Raw genomic sequence first — 18,706 nt, forward strand, 5'->3', positions numbered from 1 at the left:
GAACCACAGACCCCAGAGCGGGCCACAGAACCCTGGAAACCAGCACTGACTACAAAACCCCAATCCAGGACCCCAGTACTGTCCACAGGACCTTAGGTTTACCCTCAGGACTCTCGGGCCATATTTTCACCAGCCTCTGATATTCCCACAATTCCTAGTTCTGATGGGACAGATAAATGGTTGGTGCAGCCCCACCCCCCGCAAGACGCCATTTGAGTGTCCGCGGCCCCATGTCTGATCTCACAAGCGGCTCCGGCTGCACTTTATATATATATCACACTATATTACAAGACATGTACGACAGGACGGCTTGTCCCTTTAGGTCCTTGGAGCCGCACTCATGTTATGTGTCTATGATACTGGTTCCCGTGAAATCACAAGACAGCACAAGGGAAAAAGGAGGAACCAGTGGTGAGGTCCATCAGTGGCCGGGAGACAGAGAGCAGCGCCAGGATGGTGGATGGGTGGTCTACACCGGAGTCCTGAGAGGGGATTCACAATCTGTCTGTGTCAGACGCTCAGGGCGGTCCCAAGCTGCTGACCGTGGTGTAGCTGAACTTGGACAGAGAGGCCCCCGTGGCGCCTATGTCCTCCTCCGGCTCACGAAAACGTCGACAAGGCTTGATGCAACTTGCAAATGTGGCCAGAAAAGCTTTCCTAAAGCGCTTGTTCATGAAGCAGTAGATGATGGGGTTGACACAAGCGGACGTGTAAGACATCAAGTGGATGAAGGATATGGGAACTCCGGTAAGCAGGATATAGGCCGACTTCTCATCAAAGGCCTTCCAGGTGTTGGCAACGTAGATGGGCATCCAACAGATGAAGAACATGGCCACGATGACGATCAGCATGCGGATGACGCGCTTCTTGGCCATGAGTTTGGCTTCGGAGTTGTTGATGCGGGCGCGGTCCATATTGCTGGAGTCACCTGGAGTCAGGGTGGACATCTCCATGGTGTTACGCCGTTTGTTGACCTGGATGTAGCAGCCGTCACTCTCGTCGCAGCTGTTGGCAGATGCCGATATGGAGACACTGACGCTGTTCTTATTGGCTGCAAAGCAGAGAAATGACACAAAGGTTTTAATCTTTACGTGAGGACCTGGGTATAAAAAGGGTCAAGAACATGAGCGCAACGGGAAGAGTCCACAGTTTTATTCCATCCCCAATCATTCATCTCTTTACTATCTGACTACGGCTGTCCCTCATCTCTCATACATCAGGCAAACCCAACACCATGAACAGCTCCCCTCCTATACAATCTCCCATAACGGCCGTCTGGTTCAAATACCCAGCGAGTGGTATCAGAGCCCCTCCACTGGCTCCAGCAGACAGACCCTGCACATGGCGCTCCTCTCATTGGTGGACCTGGGGCGTCCGCACTGGCGGACCTGGGGCGTCCGCACTGGTAGATGTGAGGCATTAAGACTGGTGGATCTGGCGCAGGCTAGTGAATCTGATCCATGACGTGCCTCGTGTTATATCCACCGAATAATTACCCCCTTGATTAATTCTCGCTACTCCTGGGACTATAAAAGAGAACTCAAAACCAGAACCCTCCCTCCATTCCATGATAGAATCAGGTAATACAGAAATGTGGAGATCTTGAGGGATTCGCGGGGTCATCGGGATTACGTACCTTTGGCCTCTTTGTTTAGGTCCATCTCAAACTGAATGCCTCGGTAGAGCTCGTGCGAGATGAGTCCATACGCCACAATCATCACCACCCCGGGGATGAAGAAGAGCACGGTGAGGAGGATGACGTACCTGGCCAAGAGAAGAGACACAGGACACCAACTGAGCATCAGTTCAGAGCCAGGGCCCCCAAGAAGGGCCACAAGTTACACAAAACCCACACAAAATGGATTCCAGCCATTAACATTTCCAGCTGTGATCACCTAATGCTCAATGTGCAGCATGTCCTACCAGCGCGTTTCTGTATGATCCCCATGTGATGCCACGCGGACAATGCAGGCCACAGAAGTCAAGAACGGCTGCAACAAGGAACTGAACCAGGGGTTGGAGCTGGCGACCGTTAATCGGTAATCTCCAGGATGTCCCTTATTATCTCCAAGCTCTTCTTTATTATTTCTGAGCTGCACCTTACCTTTGATCTTTACCTTTATATCTCAGAGCTCTTCACTATTATCTCCAACCTCTACTTTATTTTCTATGGGTTCTCTCTTATTATATACCCAGACTCTACCCTACTATCTCCAACCTCTTTCCTAATATCTCTGTGCTCTACCTTATCCTCTGAGATAATAATGATGAGCCATGATATAATAATGGAAGAGACACATGACAAGCGAGGCCCTTCTGATATTCTGGTTCTCACTTCTCACAGATGTTCATAGTGCCGGTGGAGATCAGGCTCCTGATCAGTGACCGCTGATATTCAGGTTCTCACTTCTCAGAGATGGTCGCAGTTCTGTGGAGGTCCGGCTCCTGGTCAGGGACCGCTGACACTCTGGTTTTCACTTCTCGGAGATATCCGCAGTTCTGTGGAGGACAAGCTCCTTTTTAGGGACCTCAGATGATCTAGATCTCATTTCTCGGAGATGGAAGCAGTGCCGTGGAGGTCCGGTTCCTGGTCATGGGCCTCTGATGCAATGGATCTGACTTCTCCGAGATGGTTTCAGTTCTTTAGAGGTCAGTCTCCTGGCCATGGATCACTGACCCCCTGGTTCTCACTTCTTGGAGATAGTCGCAGATCTTTGGAGGTCAGGCTCCTGGTCAGGGACCTGTGATGCTCTGGTTCTCACTCCTTGTAGATGGTCGCAGTGCTGTGGAGGTCAGGCTCCTGGTCAGGGACCTGTGATGCTCTGGTTCTCATTCCTTGTAGATGGTCGCAGCGCTGTGGAGGTCAGGCTCCTGGTCAGGGACCTGTGATGCTCTGGTTCTCATTCCTTGTAGATGGTCGCAGTGCTGTGGAGGTCAGGCTCCTGGTCAGGGACCTGTGATGCTCTGGTTCTCACTCCTTGTAGATGGTTGCAGCGCTGTGGAGGTCAGGCTCCTGGTCAGGGACCTGTGATGCTCTGGTTCTCACTCCTTGTAGATGGTCGCAGTGCTGTGGAGGTCAGGCTCCTGGTCAGGGACCTGTGATGCTCTGGTTCTCACTCCTTGTAGATGGTCGCAGCGCTGTGGAGGTCAGGCTCCTGGTCAGGGACCTGTGATGCTCTGGTTCTCACTCCTTGTAGATGGTCGCAGTGCTGTGGAGGTCAGGCTCCTGGTCAGGGACCTGTGATGCTCTGGTTCTCATTCCTTGTAGATGGTCGCAGTGCTGTGGAGGTCAGGCTCCTGGTCAGGGACCTGTGATGCTCTGGTTCTCATTCCTTGTAGATGGTCGCAGTGCTGTGGAGGTCAGGCTCCTGGTCAGGGACCTGTGATGCTCTGGTTCTCACTCCTTGTAGATGGTTGCAGCGCTGTGGAGGTCAGGCTCCTGGTCAGGGACCTGTGATGCTCTGGTTCTCATTCCTTGTAGATGGTCGCAGTGCTGTGGAGGTCAGGCTCCTGGTCAGGGACCTGTGATGCTCTGGTGCTCACTCCTTGTAGATGGTTGCAGCGCTGTGGAGGTCAGGCTCCTGGTCAGGGACCTGTGATGCTCTGGTTCTCACTCCTTGTAGATGGTCGCAGTGCTGTGGAGGTCAGGCTCCTGGTCAGGGACCTGTGATGCTCTGGTTCTCACTCCTTGTAGATGGTCGCAGCGCTGTGGAGGTCAGGCTCCTGGTCAGGGACCTGTGATGCTCTGGTTCTCACTCCTTGTAGATGGTCGCAGTGCTGTGGAGGTCAGGCTCCTGGTCAGGGACCTGTGATGCTCTGGTTCTCATTCCTTGTAGATGGTCGCAGTGCTGTGGAGGTCAGGCTCCTGGTCAGGGACCTGTGATGCTCTGGTTCTCATTCCTTGTAGATGGTCGCAGTGCTGTGGAGGTCAGGCTCCTGGTCAGGGACCTGTGATGCTCTGGTTCTCATTCCTTGTAGATGGTCGCAGTGCTGTGGAGGTCAGGCTCCTGGTCAGGGACCTGTGATGCTCTGGTTCTCATTCCTTGTAGATGGTCGCAGTGCTGTGGAGGTCAGGCTCCTGGTCAGGGACCTGTGATGCTCTGGTTCTCATTCCTTGTAGATGGTCGCAGCGCTGTGGAGGTCAGGCTCCTGGTCAGGGACCTGTGATGCTCTGGTTCTCATTCCTTGTAGATGGTCGCAGTGCTGTGGAGGTCAGGCTCCTGGTCAGGGACCTGTGATGCTCTGGTTCTCATTCCTTGTAGATGGTCGCAGTGCTGTGGAGGTCAGGCTCCTGGTCAGGGACCTGTGATGCTCTGGTTCTCATTCCTTGTAGATGGTCGCAGTGCTGTGGAGGTCAGGCTCCTGGTCAGGGACCTGTGATGCTCTGGTTCTCATTCCTTGTAGATGGTCGCAGTGCTGTGGAGGTCAGGCTCCTGGTCAGGGACCTGTGATGCTCTGGTTCTCATTCCTTGTAGATGGTCGCAGCGCTGTGGAGGTCAGGCTCCTGGTCAGGGACCTGTGATGCTCTGGTTCTCACTCCTTGTAGATGGTCGCAGTGCTGTGGAGGTCAGGCTCCTGGTCAGGGACCTGTGATGCTCTGGTTCTCATTCCTTGTAGATGGTCGCAGTGCTGTGGAGGTCAGGCTCCTGGTCAGGGACCTGTGATGCTCTGGTTCTCATTCCTTGTAGATGGTCGCAGTGCTGTGGAGGTCAGGCTCCTGGTCAGGGACCTGTGATGCTCTGGTTCTCCGTGTTGTAGCGGTCTGTAACATGGCTGTCGCTCTTGTTTACCAAGAGCTTGTAATCTGGAGGTAAACATGAGATACTGTGTCCTTGTGGAGCTTACGACCTTCTCCGGCCTAACATTCCCCGTGAAGACAATTGTCCTCTCTGGCCCGTCTTACAACAGGCGGCGGCTCTCACGTCACCGCCATCATATGTATGAGATCCTATCAACAGCAGGTCAAACCACGGAGAACCTGCAGTAATCCGGCTCGTGTCCTCCTGCTCTATAAGAGCCTTATATCACACAAAGAGCTTAATAAAGGGGAGGGGGACCCAGAGGGGACAGAAATGAGGACACCCAGAAAAGTGAGGAGACAGACGACCACATATGAGGCTGACAGGTATATAATGTCTATTGGCTTTGCTCACCATGCCTGCTGCACCTGGCTATTGGGCCACCTGAGGCGGCACTGGTAGCCCTCCTGGTTCCCGGCCATGGGGAAGCTCACCAGCGTGTTGTACACCAGGTACGGGATCATTATGAAGATGGACATGATCCACGTGGCAGCGATCACCTTGTAGGCGTGGGATCGGGTCTGCCAGACACGCGACTTCAAGGGATTGCAGATGGCGCTGTAGCGTTCAATGGCGATGGCCACAAGGTTGAAGGTGGAAACACTGACGGAGATACCTGTAAGAGGTGAGACGTGATCAGTGAGGAGAAGACGAGAACTTCACAAACTTACTGAGAGGGCACATGATAAAGAGGGGGCTCCATACAAGTAAGGGGGGCCAGACATAACCACCAGCAGAAAACCTAAATCCTGGAGACGTATCTGCATCCTCTGTCCACTTATCCCAGAGCTCGGCCATCTTATCCCAGAGCTCGGCCATCTTATCCCAGAGCTCGGCCATCTTATCCCAGAGCTCGGCCATCTTATCCCAGAGCTAGGCCATCTTATCCCAGAGCTCCGCCATCTTATCCCAGAGCTCCGCCATCTTATCCCAGAGCTCCGCCATCTTATCACAGAGCTCGGCCATCTTATCCCAGAGCTCGGCCATCTTATCACAGAGCTCAGCCATCTTATCCAAGAGCTCCGCCATCTTATCCCAGAGCTCCGCCATCTTATCCCAGAGCTCGGCCATCTTATCCCAGAGCTCCGCCATCTTATCCCAGAGCTCTGCCATCTTATCGCAGAGCTTTACCTCATTGTGTCCGGGCTCTACTACATTAGTTCTGTGCGCTACTTTATTATCTCAGAGCTCTTCCTTATGGCCACGGCCCCACTATCAGTATAAGGCCACGGCCCCACTATCAGTATAAGGCCACGGCCCCACTATCAGTATAAGGCCACGGCCCCACTATCAGTATAAGGCCACGGCCCCACTATCAGTATAAGGCCACGGCCCCACTATCAGTATAAGGCCACGGCCCCACTATCAGTATAAGGCCACGGCCCCACTATCAGTATAAGGCCACGGCCCCACTATCAGTATAAGGCCACGGCCCCACTATCAGTATAAGGCCACGGCCCCACTATCAGTATAAGGCCACGGCCCCACTATCAGTATAAGGCCACGGCCCCACTATCAGTATCCGGTCAGTATCCGGTCAGTGTTTGTTCTCAGCAGTGGGTGATAAATGCTGAATTGGTGACTTGTTTCTATTCTACCTTTTCTCTGATTGTTCCTCACCCGGTTTTGGTTCCCACTCCTGAGAACAAATACTGAGCGAACACTGACCGAATACTGATAGTGGGGCTGTGACCTTATACTGATAGTGGGGCCGAGGCCTTATTGTGCTCAGCGTTATTATTTCTGAGATCTCCTTTATTGTTGTTTATGGTCTCGGAGCTCCAGCTCATTATCCCCGGGCTCTATCGGAATATGGCTGCGCTATACTTTATTATCTCTGGGCTTTACCTCATTATCTCAGAGCACTAGCTTATTATCTCTGGGCCCTCACTTATCATTTCAGAGCACTACCTTATTATCTCTGGACCGTATCTTATTTTCTCATAGCACTACCTTATTATCACAGAGCACTACCTTATTATCTCTGGGCCCTACCTTATTATCACAGAGCACTACCTTATTATCTCAGAGCACTACCTTATTATCTCTGGGCCCTACCTTATCACAGAGCACTACCTTATTATCTCTGGGCCCTACCTTATTTTCTCAGAGCACTACCTTATTATCTCTGGGCCCTACCTTATTTTCTCAGAGCACTACCTTATTATCTCTGGGCCCTACCTTATTACAGAGCACTACCTTATTTTCTCAGAGCACTACCTTTTATCTCAGAGCACTACCTTATTATCTCAGAGCACTACCTTATTATCTCAGAGCACTACCTTATTATCTCTGGGCCCTACCTTATCACAGAGCACTACCTTATTATCTCTGGGCCCTACCTTATTTTCTCAGAGCACTACCTTATTATCTCTGGGCCCTACCTTATTTTCTCAGAGCACTACCTTATTATCTCTGGGCCCTACCTTATTATCTCTGGGCCCTACCTTATCACAGAGCACTACCTTATTATCTCTGGGCCCTACCTTATTTTCTCAGAGCACTACCTTATTATCTCAGAGCACTACCTTATCACAGAGCACTACCTTATTATCTCTGGGCCCTACCTTATTTTCTCAGAGCACTACCTTTTATCTCAGAGCACTACCTTATTATTTCAGAGCACTACCTTATTATCTCTGGGCCCTACCTTATCACAGAGCACTACCTTATTATCTCTGGGCCCTACCTTATTTTCTCAGAGCACTACCTTATTATCTCTGGGCCCTACCTTATTTTCTCAGAGCACTACCTTATTATCTCTGGGCCCTACCTTATTACAGAGCACTACCTTATTATCTCTGGGCCCTACCTTATTTTCTCAGAGCACTACCTTTTATCTCAGAGCACTACCTTATTATCTCAGAGCACTACCTTATTATCTCTGGGCCCTACCTTATTTTCTCAGAGCACTACCTTTTATCTCAGAGCACTACCTTATTATCTCAGAGCACTACCTTATTATCTCTGGGCCCTACCTTATCACAGAGCACTACCTTATTATCTCTGGGCCCTACCTTATTTTCTCAGAGCACTACCTTATTATCTCTGGGCCCTACCTTATTTTCTCAGAGCACTACCTTATTATCTCTGGGCCCTACCTTATCACAGAGCACTACCTTATTATCTCTGGGCCCTACCTTATTTTCTCAGAGCACTACCTTTTATCTCAGAGCACTACCTTATTATCTCAGAGCACTACCTTATCACAGAGCACTACCTTATTATCTCTGGGCCCTACCTTATTTTCTCAGAGCACTACCTTTTATCTCAGAGCACTACCTTATTATCTCAGAGCACTACCTTATTATCTCTGGGCCCTACCTTATCACAGAGCACTACCTTATTATCTCTGGGCCCTACCTTATTTTCTCAGAGCACTACCTTATTATCTCTGGGCCCTACCTTATCTCAGAGCACTACCTTATTATCTCAGAGCACTACCTTATTATCACAGAGCACTACCTTATTATCTCAAAGCACTACCTTATTATCTCAGAGCACTACCTTATTATCTCAGAGCACTACCTTATTATCTCTGGGCCCTACCTTATTATCTCAAAGCACTACCTTATTATCTCAAAGCACTATCTTATTATCTCAAAGCACTACCTTATTATCTCAGAGCACTACCTTATTATCTCTGGGCCCTACCTTATTTTCTCAGAGCACTACTTTACTATCTCAGGGCCCTACGTTATTATCTTAGAGCACTACCGTGTTATCTCTGTGCTCTACCTTATTATCTCAGATCTTTACCTTATTATCTCTGGGCCCTACCTTACTATTTCTGGGCCCTACCTTATTATCTCAGGGCCCACCGTGTGAGAAGCGAGGCCGAGCCCACGGTGTGAGACCTGAGCCCACCTGGCCCCTGATCGTTACCCATGAAGTAGGCGGCCGTCTTGCAGATGACTTCTCCGAAGATGAAGTTCCCCAGGAGGTTGGGGATGAGGGTGAAGGGCATGCACAGCAGGGACACCATGATGTCGCTGACGGCCAGGGACAGCAGGAAGCAGTTGGTGACGGTGCGCAGCCGCTTGTTCATCAGCAGCACGATGATGATGAGGGTATTCCCGAAGACGCTGAGCAGGAAGATCAGGCAGTAAAGCAGAATCCGCACCCAGCTCAGGTCTGAAAGAGACAAGGAGACTGAGAGCTGCGCCATAGAATCATAGAATCATAGAATGGTAGAGTTGGAAGGGACCTCCTGGGTCATCTGGTCCAACCCCCTGCTCAAAGCTGGATTCACTAAACAATCTCAGACAGATGTCTGTCCAGCCTCTGAAGACGTCCATTGAAGGGGAACTCACCACCTCTCGTGGCAGCCTGTTCCACTCATTAATCACCCTAACTGTCAAAAAGTTTTTTCTAATATCTAATCTGTGTCTCCTCCCATTTAGTTTCATCCCGTTGCTTCTAGTCTTTCCTTGTGCAAATGAGAATAAAGATGATCCTTCTACAATGTGACAGCCCTTGACATATTTGTAGACAGCTATTAAGTCTCCTCTCAGTCTTCTTTTTTGCAAGCTAAACATTCCCAAATCCTGCAACCGTTCCTCATAGGACATGGTTTGCAGACCAGTCACCATTCTGGTCGCTCTTCTCTGAACTTGCTCCAGTTTGTCTATGTCTTTTTTAAAATGTGGCGTCCAGAACTGTACACAGTATCCAGATGAGGTCTGACCAAAGAGGAGTAAAGACCGATAATGACTTCACGTGATCTAGACTGTATGCTTCTGTTAATACATCCCAGAATTGTATTTGCCTTTTTTGCTGCTGCATCACACTGTTGACTCATGTTTAGTCTATGATCTATTAGTATACCTAAGTCTTTTTCACATGTACTGTTGCTTAGCTCTATTCCTCCCATTCTGTATATGCTTTTTTCATTTTTATTGCCCAGATGTAGTACTTTGCATTTTTCCCTGTTAAAAACCATTCTGTTGGTTGCTGCCCACTGCTCCAGTTTATTTAGGTCTTTTTGAATCCATGTGCTGCAGTCACCTCCAGAGCTGCGCTCACTCTACTGCTGGTATATTCTCTTATCCTCCAGTCACCTCCAGAGCTGTGCTCACTGCACTGCTGTTATATTCTCTTATCCTCCAGTCACCTCCAGAGCTGTGCTCACTGTACTGCTGTTATATTCTCTTATCCTCCAGTCACCTCCAGAGCTGTGCTCACTGTACTGCTGTTACATCATGTCTTATCCTCCAGAGCTGTGCTCACTGTACTGCTGTTATATTCTCTTATCCACCAGTCACCTCCAGAGCTGTGCTCACTATTCTGCTGTTACATCGTGTCTTATCCTCCAGTCACCTCCAGAGCAGCAGTCACTATTCTGCTGTTACATCATGTCTTATCCTCCAGTCACCTCCAGAGCTGCAGTCGCTATTCTGCTGTTACATCAGGTCTTATCCTCCAGTCACCCCCAGAGCAGCAGTCGCTATTCTGCTGTTACATCATGTCTTATCCTCCAGAGCTGCAGTCACTATTCAGCTGTTACATCGTGTCTTATCCTCCAGTCACCTTCAGAGCTGCAGTCACTATTCTGCTGTTACATCATGTCTTATCCTCCAGTCACCTTCAGAGCTGCGGTCACTATTCTGCTGTTACATCATGTCTTATCCTCCAGTCACCTCCAGAGCTGCAGTCACTATTCTGCTGTTACATCGTGTCTTATCCTCCAGTCACCTCCAGAGCAGCAGTCACTATTCTGCTGTTACATCGTGTCTTATCCTCCAGTCACCTCCAGAGCTGCAGTCACTATTCTGCTGTTACATGTTACATTATGTCTTATCCTCCAGTCACCTCCAGAGCTGCAGTCACTATTCTGCTGTTACATCGTGTCTTATCCTCCAGTCACCTTCAGAGCTGCAGTCACTATTCTGCAGTTACATCGTGTCTTATCCTCCAGTCACCTTCAGAGCTGCAGTCACTATTCTGCTGTTACATCACGTCTTATCCTCCAGTCACCTTTAGAGCTGCAGTCACTATTCTGCTGTTACATCATGTCTTATCATCCAGTCACCTCCAGAGCTGCAGTCACTATCCTGCTGTTACATCATGTCAAATCCTCCAGTCACCTCCAGAGCTGCGGTCACTATTCTGCTGTTACATCATGTCTTATCCTCCAGTCACCTCCAGAGCTGCAGTCACTATTCTGCTGTTACATCGTGTCTTATCCTCCAGTCACCTCCAGAGCAGCAGTCACTATTCTGCTGTTACATTATGTCTTATCCTCCAGTCACCTCTAGAGCTGCAGTCGCTATTCTGCTGTTACATCACGTCTTATCCTCCAGTCACCTCCGGAGCTGCAGTCACTATTCTGCTCTTACATCATGTCTTATCCTCCAGTCACCTCCAGAGCTGCGGTCACTATTCTGCGGTTACATCATGTCTTATCCTCCAGTCACCTCCAGAGCTGCAGTCACTATTCTGCTGTTAAATCATGTCTTATTCTCCAGTCACCTCCAGAGCTGCACTCACTATTCCGCTGTTACATTATGTCTTATCCTCCAGTCACCTCTAGAGCTGCAGTCGCTATTCTGCTGTTACATCACGTCATCCTCCAGTCACCTCCGGAGCTGCAGTCACTATGCTGCTCTTACATCATGTCTTATCCTCCAGTCACCTCCAGAGCTGCGGTCACTATTCTGCTGTTACATCATGTCTTATCCTCCAGTCACCTCCAGAGCTGCAGTCACTATTCTGCTGTTACATAATGCTTTATCCTCCAGTCACCTCCAGAGCTGCGGTCACTATTCTGCTGTTACATTATGTCTTATCCTCCAGTGACCTCCAGAGCTGCAGTCAATATTCTGCTCTTACATTATGTCTTATCCTCCAGTCACCTCCAGAGCTGCAGTCACTATTCTGCTGCTACATCACGTCTTATCCTCCAGTAACCTCCAGAGCTGCGGTCACTATTCTGCTGTTACATAATGCTTTATCCTCCAGTCACCTTCAGAGCTGCAGTCACTATTCTGCTGTTACATCATGAGTTATACTGCAGTCACCTCCAGAGCTGCAGTCACTATTGTTCTGTTACATTGTGTCTTATCCTCCTGTCACCTCCAGAGCTGCAGTCGCTACTCTGCTGTTACATCAGGTCTGATCCTCCAGTCACCTCCAGAGCTGAGGTCACTATTCTGCTGTTACATCATGTCTTATCCTCCAGTCACCTCCAGAGCTGCAGTCACTATTCTGCTGTTACATCATGTCTTATCCTCCAGTCACCTCCAGAGCTGCAGTCACTATTCTGCTGTTACATCATGTCTTATCCTCCAGAGCTGCATTTACTATTTTGCTGTTACATCATGTCTTATCCTCCAGTCACCTCCAGAGCTGCAGTCACTATTCTGCTGTTACATCGTGTCATATCCTCCAGTCACCTCCAGAGCTGCACTCACTATTCTGCTGTTACATCGTGTCTTATCCTCCAGTCACCTCCAGAGCTGCAGTCACTATTCTGCTGTTACATCATATCTTATCCTCCAGTCACCTCCAGAGCTGCAGTCACTATTCTGCTGTTACATCGTGTCTTATCCTCCAGTCACCTTCAGAGCTGCAGTCACTATTCTGATGTTACACCATGTCTTATCCTCCAGTCACCTCCAGAGCTGCAGTCACTATTCTGCTGTTACATCATGTCTTATCCTCCAGTCACCTCCAGAGCTGCGGTCACTATTCTGTTGTTACATCATGTCTTATCCTCCAGTCACCTCCAGAGCTGCAGTCACTATTCTGCTGTTACATCGTGTCTTATCCTCCAGTCACCTCCAGAGCTGCAGTCACTATTCTGCTGTTACATCATGTCTTATTCTCCAGTCACCTCCGGAGCTGCACTCACTATTCCGCTGTTACATTATGTCTTATCCTCCAGTCACCTCTAGAGCTGCAGTCGCTATTCTGCTGTTACATCACGTCTTATCCTCCAGTCACCTCCGGAGCTGCAGTCACTATTCTGCTCTTACATCATGTCTTATCCTCCAGTCACCTCCAGAGCTGCGGTCACTATTCTGCTGTTACATCATTTCTTATCCTCCAGTGACCTCCAGAGCTGCAGTCACTATTCTGCTCTTACATTATGTCTTATCCTCCAGTCACCTCCAGAGCTGCAGTCACTATTCTGCTGCTACATCACGTCTTATCCTCCAGTCACCTCCAGAGCTGCGGTCACTATTCTGCTGTTACATAATGCTTTATCCTCCAGTCACCTTCAGAGCTGCAGTCACTATTCTGCTGTTACATCATGTCTTATCCTCCAGTCACCTCTAGAGCTGCAGTCACTATTCTGCTGTTACATCGTGTGTTATACTGCAGTCACCTCCAGAGCTGCAGTCACTATTCTGCTGTTACATCGTGTGTTATACTGCAGTCACCTCCAGAGCTGCAGTCACTATTCTGCTGTTACATCGTGTGTTATACTGCAGTCACCTCCAGAGCTGCAGTCACTATTCTGCTGCTACATCACGTCTTATCCTCCAGAGCTGCGGTCACTATTCTGCTGTTACATAATGCTTTATCCTCCAGTCACCTTCAGAGCTGCAGTCACTATTCTGCTGTTACATCATGTCTTATCCTCCAGTCACCTTCAGAGCTGCAGTCACTATTCTGCTGTTACATCATGTCTTATCCTCCAGTCACCTCCAGAGCTGCAGTCACTATTCTGCTGTTACATCGTGTCTTATCCTCCAGAGCTGCAGTCGCTATTCTGCTTTTACATCACGTCTTATCCTCCAGTCACCTCCAGAGCTGCAGTCACTATTCAGCTCTTACATCATGTCTTATCCTCCAGTCACCTCCAGAGCTGCAGTCACTATTCTGCTCTTACATCATGTCTTATCCTCCAGTCACCTCCAGAGCTGCAGTCGCTATTCTGCTGTTACATCGTGTCTTATCCTCCAGTCATCTCCAGAGCTGCAGTCACTATTCTGCTGTTACATCATGCTTTATCCTCCAGTCACAGTCAGAGCTGCAGTCAATATTCTGCTGTTACATCATGTCTTATCCTCCAGTCACCTCCAGAGCTGCAGACACTATTCTGCTGTTACATCATGTCTTATCCTCCAGTCACCTCCAGAGCTGCAGTCACTATTCTGCTCTTACATCATGTCTTATCCTCCAGTCACCTCCAGAGCAGCAGTCACTATTCTCCTGTTACATCGTGTCTTATCCTCCAGTCACCTCCAGAGCTGCAGTCACTATTCTGCTGTTACATCACGTCTTATCCTCCAGTCACCTCCGGAGCTGCACTCATTATTCCGCTGTTACATCATGCCTTATCCTCCAGTCACCTCTAGAGCTGCAGTCGCTATTCTGCTGTTACATCACATCTTATCCTCCAGAGCTGCAGTCACTATTCTGCTCTTACATCATGTCTTATCCTCCAGTCACCTCCAGAGCTGCAGTCACTATTCTGCTATTACATCATGTCTTATCCTCCAGAGCTGCAGTCACTATTCAGCTGTTACATCGTGTCATATCCTCCAGTCACCTCCAGAGCTGCAGTCACTATTGTGCTGTTACATTGTGTCTTATCCTCCTGTCACCTCCATAGCTGCAGTCACATCGTGTCTTATCCTCCAGTCACCTCCAGAGCTGCAGTCACTATTCTGCTGTTACATCATGTCTTATCCTCCAGTCACCTCCAGAGCTGCAGTCACTATTCTGCTGTTACATCGTGTCTTATTCTCCAGTCACCTTCAGAGCTGCAGTCACTATTCTGCTGTTACATCATGTCTTATCCTCCAGTCACCTCCAGAGCTGCAGTCACTATTCTGCTGTTACATCGTTTCTTATCCTCCAGTCACCTCCAGAGCTGCGGTCACTATTCTGCTGTTACATCGTGTCTTATCCTCCAGTCACCTTCAGAGCTGCAGTCACTATTCTGCTGTTACATCGTGTCTTATCCTCCAGTCACCTTCAGAGCTGCAGTCACTATTCTGCTGTTACATCATGTCTTATCCTCCAGTCACCTCCAGAGCTGCAGTCACTATTCTGCTGTTACATCGTGTCTTATCCTCCAGTCACCTCCAGAGCTGCAGTCACTATTCTGCTGTTACATCGTTTCTTATCCTCCAGTCACCTTCAGAGCTGCAGTCACTATTCTGCTGTTACATCATGTCTTATCCTCCAGTCACCTCCAGAGCTGCAGTCACTATTCTGCTGTTACATCATGTCTTATCCTCCAGTCACCTTCAGTGCTGCGGTCACTATTCTGCTGTTACATCATGTCTTATCCTCCAGTCACCTCCAGAGCTGTAATCACTATTCTGATGTTACATCGTGTCTTATCCTCCAGTCACCTCCAGAGCAGCAGTCACTATTCTGCTGTTACATCGTGTCTTATCCTCCAGTCACCTCCAGAGCTGCAGTCACTATTCTGCTGTTAAATCATGTCTTATTCTCCAGTCACCTCCGGAGCTGCAGTCACTATTCTGCTCTTACATCATGTCTTATCCTCCAGTCACCTCCAGAGCTGCGGTCACTATTCTGCTGTTACATCATGTCTTATCCTCCAGTGACCTCCAGAGCTGCAGTCACTATTCTGCTGTTACATCATGTCTTATCCTCCAGTCACCTCCAGAGCTGCAGTCACTATTCTGCTGCTACATCACATCTTATCCTCCAGTCACCTCCAGAGCTGCGGTCACTATTCTGCTGCTACATCACATCTTATCCTCCAGTCACCTCCAGAGCTGCGGTCACTATTCTGCTGTTACATAATGCTTTATCCTCCAGTCACCTTCAGAGCTGCAGTCACTAGTCTGCTCTTACATTATGTCTTATCCTCCAGTCACCTCCAGAGCTGCAGTCACTATTCTGCTGCTACATCACATCTTATCCTCCAGTCACCTCCAGAGCTGCGGTCACTATTCTGCTGTTACATAATGCTTTATCCTCCAGTCACCTTCAGAGCTGCAGTCACTATTCTGCTGTTACATCATGTCTTATCCTCCAGTCACCTTCAGAGCTGCAGTCACTATTCTGCTGTTACATCGTGTGTTATACTGCAGTCACCTCCAGAGCTGCAGTTAATATTGTGCTGTTACATTGTGTCTTATCCTCCTGTCACCTCCAGAGCTGCAGTCACTATTCAGCTCTTACATCATGTCTTATCCTCCAGTCACCTCCAGAGCTGCAGTCACTATTCTGCTGTTACATCGTGTCTTATCCTCCAGAGCTGCAGTCGCTATTCTGCTGTTACATCACGTCTTATCCTCCAGTCACCTCCAGAGCTGCAGTCACTATTCTGCTGTTACATCATGCTTTATCCTCCAGTCACAGTCAGAGCTGCAGTCAATATTCTGCTGTTACATCATGTCTTAACCTTCAGTCACCTCCAGAGCTGCGGTCACTATTCTGCTGTTACATCATGTCTTATCCTCCAGTCACCTCCAGAGCTGCAGTCACTATTCTGCTCTTACATCGTGTCTTATCCTCCAGTCACCTCCAGAGCAGCAGTCACTATTCTGCTGTTACATCGTGTCTTATGCTCCAGTCACCTCCAGAGCTGCACTCACTATTCTGCTGTTACATCGTGTCTTATCCTCCAGTCACCTCCAGAGCAGCAGTCACTATTCTGCTGTTACATCGTGTCTTATCCTCCAGTCACCTCCAGAGCTGCAGTCACTATTCTGCTGTTACATCGTGTCTTATCCTCCAGTCACCTCCGGAGCTGCACTCACTATTCCGCTGTTACATCATGTCTTATCCTCCAGTCACCTCCAGAGCTGCAGTCGCTATTCTGATGTTACATCACATCTTATCCTGCAGAGCTGCAGTCACTATTCTGCTATTATATTGTGTCTTATCCTCCAGTCACCTCCAGAGCTGCAGTCAGTATTCTGCTGTTACATCAGGTCTTATCCTCCAGTCACCTCCAGAGCTGCAGTCACTATTCTGCTGTTACATCATGTCTTATCCTCCAGTCACCTCCAGAGCTGCGGTCACTATTCTGCTGTTACATCATGTCTTATCCTCCAGTCACCTTTAGAGCTGCAGTCACTATTCTGCTCTTACATCATGTCTTATCCTCCAGTCACCTCCAGAGCAGCAGTCACTATTCTGCTGTTACATCGTGTCTTATCCTCCAGAGCTGCAGTCACTATTCTGCTGTTACATCGTGTCTTATCCTCCAGAGCTGCAGTCACTATTCTGCTGCTACATTAGGTCTTATCCTCCAGTCACCTCCAGAGCTGCGGTCACTATTCTGCTGTTACATAATGCTTTATCCTCCAGTCACCTTCAGAGCTGCAGTCACTATTCTGCTCTTACATCATGTCTTATGCTCCAGTCACCTCCAGAGCTGCAGTCACTATTCTGCTGCTACATTAGGTCTTATCCTCCAGTCACCTCCAGAGCTGCGGTCACTATTCTGCTGTTACATAATGCTTTATCCTCCAGTCACCTTCAGAGCTGCAGTCACTATTCTGCTCTTACATCATGTCTTATGCTCCAGTCACCTCCAGAGCTGCAGTCACTATTCTGCTCTTACATCATGTCTTATCCTCCAGTCACCTCCAGAGCAGCAGTCACTATTCTGCTGTTACATCACGTCTTATCCTCCAGTCACCTCCGGAGCTGCACTCACTATTCCGCTGTTACATCATGTCTTATCATCCAGTCACCTCTAGAGCTGCAGTCGCTATTCTGCTGTTACATCACGTTTTATCCTCCAGTCACCTCCAGAGCTGCAGTCACTATTCTGCTCTTACATCATGTCTTATCCTCCAGTCACCTCCAGAGCTGCAGTCACTATTCAGCTGTTACATCGTGTCTTATTCTCCAGTCACCTCCAGAGCTGCAGTCACTATTCTGCTATTACATCATGCTTTATCCTCCAGTCACAGTCAGAGCTGCAGTCAATATTCTGCTGTTACATCATGTCTTATCCTTCAGTCACCTCCAGAGCTGCGGTCACTATTCTGCTGTTACATCATGTCTTATCCTCCAGTCACCTCCAGAGCTGCAGTCACTATTCTGCTCTTACATCATGTCTTATCCTCCAGTCACCTCCAGAGCAGCAGTCACTATTCTGCTGTTACATCAAGTTTTATCCTCCAGTCACTATTCTGCTCTTACATCATGTCTTATCCTCCAGTCACCTCCAGAGCTGCAGTCACTATTCAGCTGTTACATCGTGTCTTATTCTCCAGTCACCTCCAGAGCTGCAGTCACTATTCTGCTATTACATCATGTCTTATCCTCCAGTCACCTCCAGAGCTGCAGTCACTATTCTGCTGCTACATCAGGTCTTATCCTCCAGTCACCTCCAGGGCTGCGGTCACTATTCTGCTGTTACATAATGCTTTATCCTCCAGTCACCTTCAGAGCTGCAGTCACTATTCTGCTGTTACATCATGTCTTATCCTCCAGTCACCTCCAGAGCTGCAGTCACTATTCAGCTGTTACATCGTGTCTTATTCTCCAGTCACCTCCAGAGCTGCAGTCACTATTCTGCTATTACATCATGTCTTATCCTCCAGTCACCTTCAGAGCTGCAGTCACTATTCTGCTGCTACATCAGGTCTTATCCTCCAGACACCTCCAGAGCTGCGGTCACTATTGTGCTGTTACATAATGCTTTATCCTCCAGTCACCTTCAGAGCTGCAGTCAGTATTCTGCTGTTACATCATGTCTGATCCTCCAGACACCTCCAGAGCTGCGGTCACTATTCTGCTGTTACATAATGCTTTATCCTCCAGTCACCTTCAGAGCTGCAGTCACTATTCTGCTGTTACATCATGTCTTATCCTCCAAAGCTGCAGTCACTATTCTGCTGTTACATCAAGTCTTATCCTCCAGTCACCTCCAGAGCTGCAGTCACTATTCAGCTCTTACATCATGTCTTATCCTCCAGTCACCTCCAGAGCTGCAGTCACTATTTTGTTGTTACATC

The 18,706-nt window shown here is 48.8% G+C and overlaps 1 protein-coding gene across 2 annotated transcripts in view; it reads right to left on the bottom strand.

Moving 5' to 3' along the window:
• Positions 1–251: 251 nt before the first annotated feature.
• Positions 252–18,706, bottom strand: part of CCKBR (cholecystokinin B receptor) — a 77,814-nt gene continuing 59,359 nt past the window's right edge. The window contains exons 2-5 of one of the 2 annotated variants that reach the window (XM_073669434.1): positions 8,685–8,933; positions 5,154–5,415; positions 1,637–1,764; positions 252–1,051 (exon numbers count right to left, since the gene is read on the bottom strand). In XM_073669434.1, the coding sequence (XP_073525535.1) occupies positions 519–1,051; positions 1,637–1,764; positions 5,154–5,415; positions 8,685–8,933 (1,172 nt within the window). In that variant the 3' untranslated portion in view covers positions 252–518. The remainder of the gene's footprint in view (positions 1,052–1,636; positions 1,765–5,153; positions 5,416–8,684; positions 8,934–18,706) is intronic. The other variant, XM_073669435.1, reaches the window with a different exon arrangement.

Source organism: Phyllobates terribilis, unplaced genomic scaffold (assembly GCF_046119375.1).
Source record: "Phyllobates terribilis strain yellow unplaced genomic scaffold, ASM4611937v1 Scaffold_2__4_contigs__length_985480577, whole genome shotgun sequence".
NCBI classification, from domain to species: domain Eukaryota; kingdom Metazoa; phylum Chordata; class Amphibia; order Anura; family Dendrobatidae; genus Phyllobates; species Phyllobates terribilis.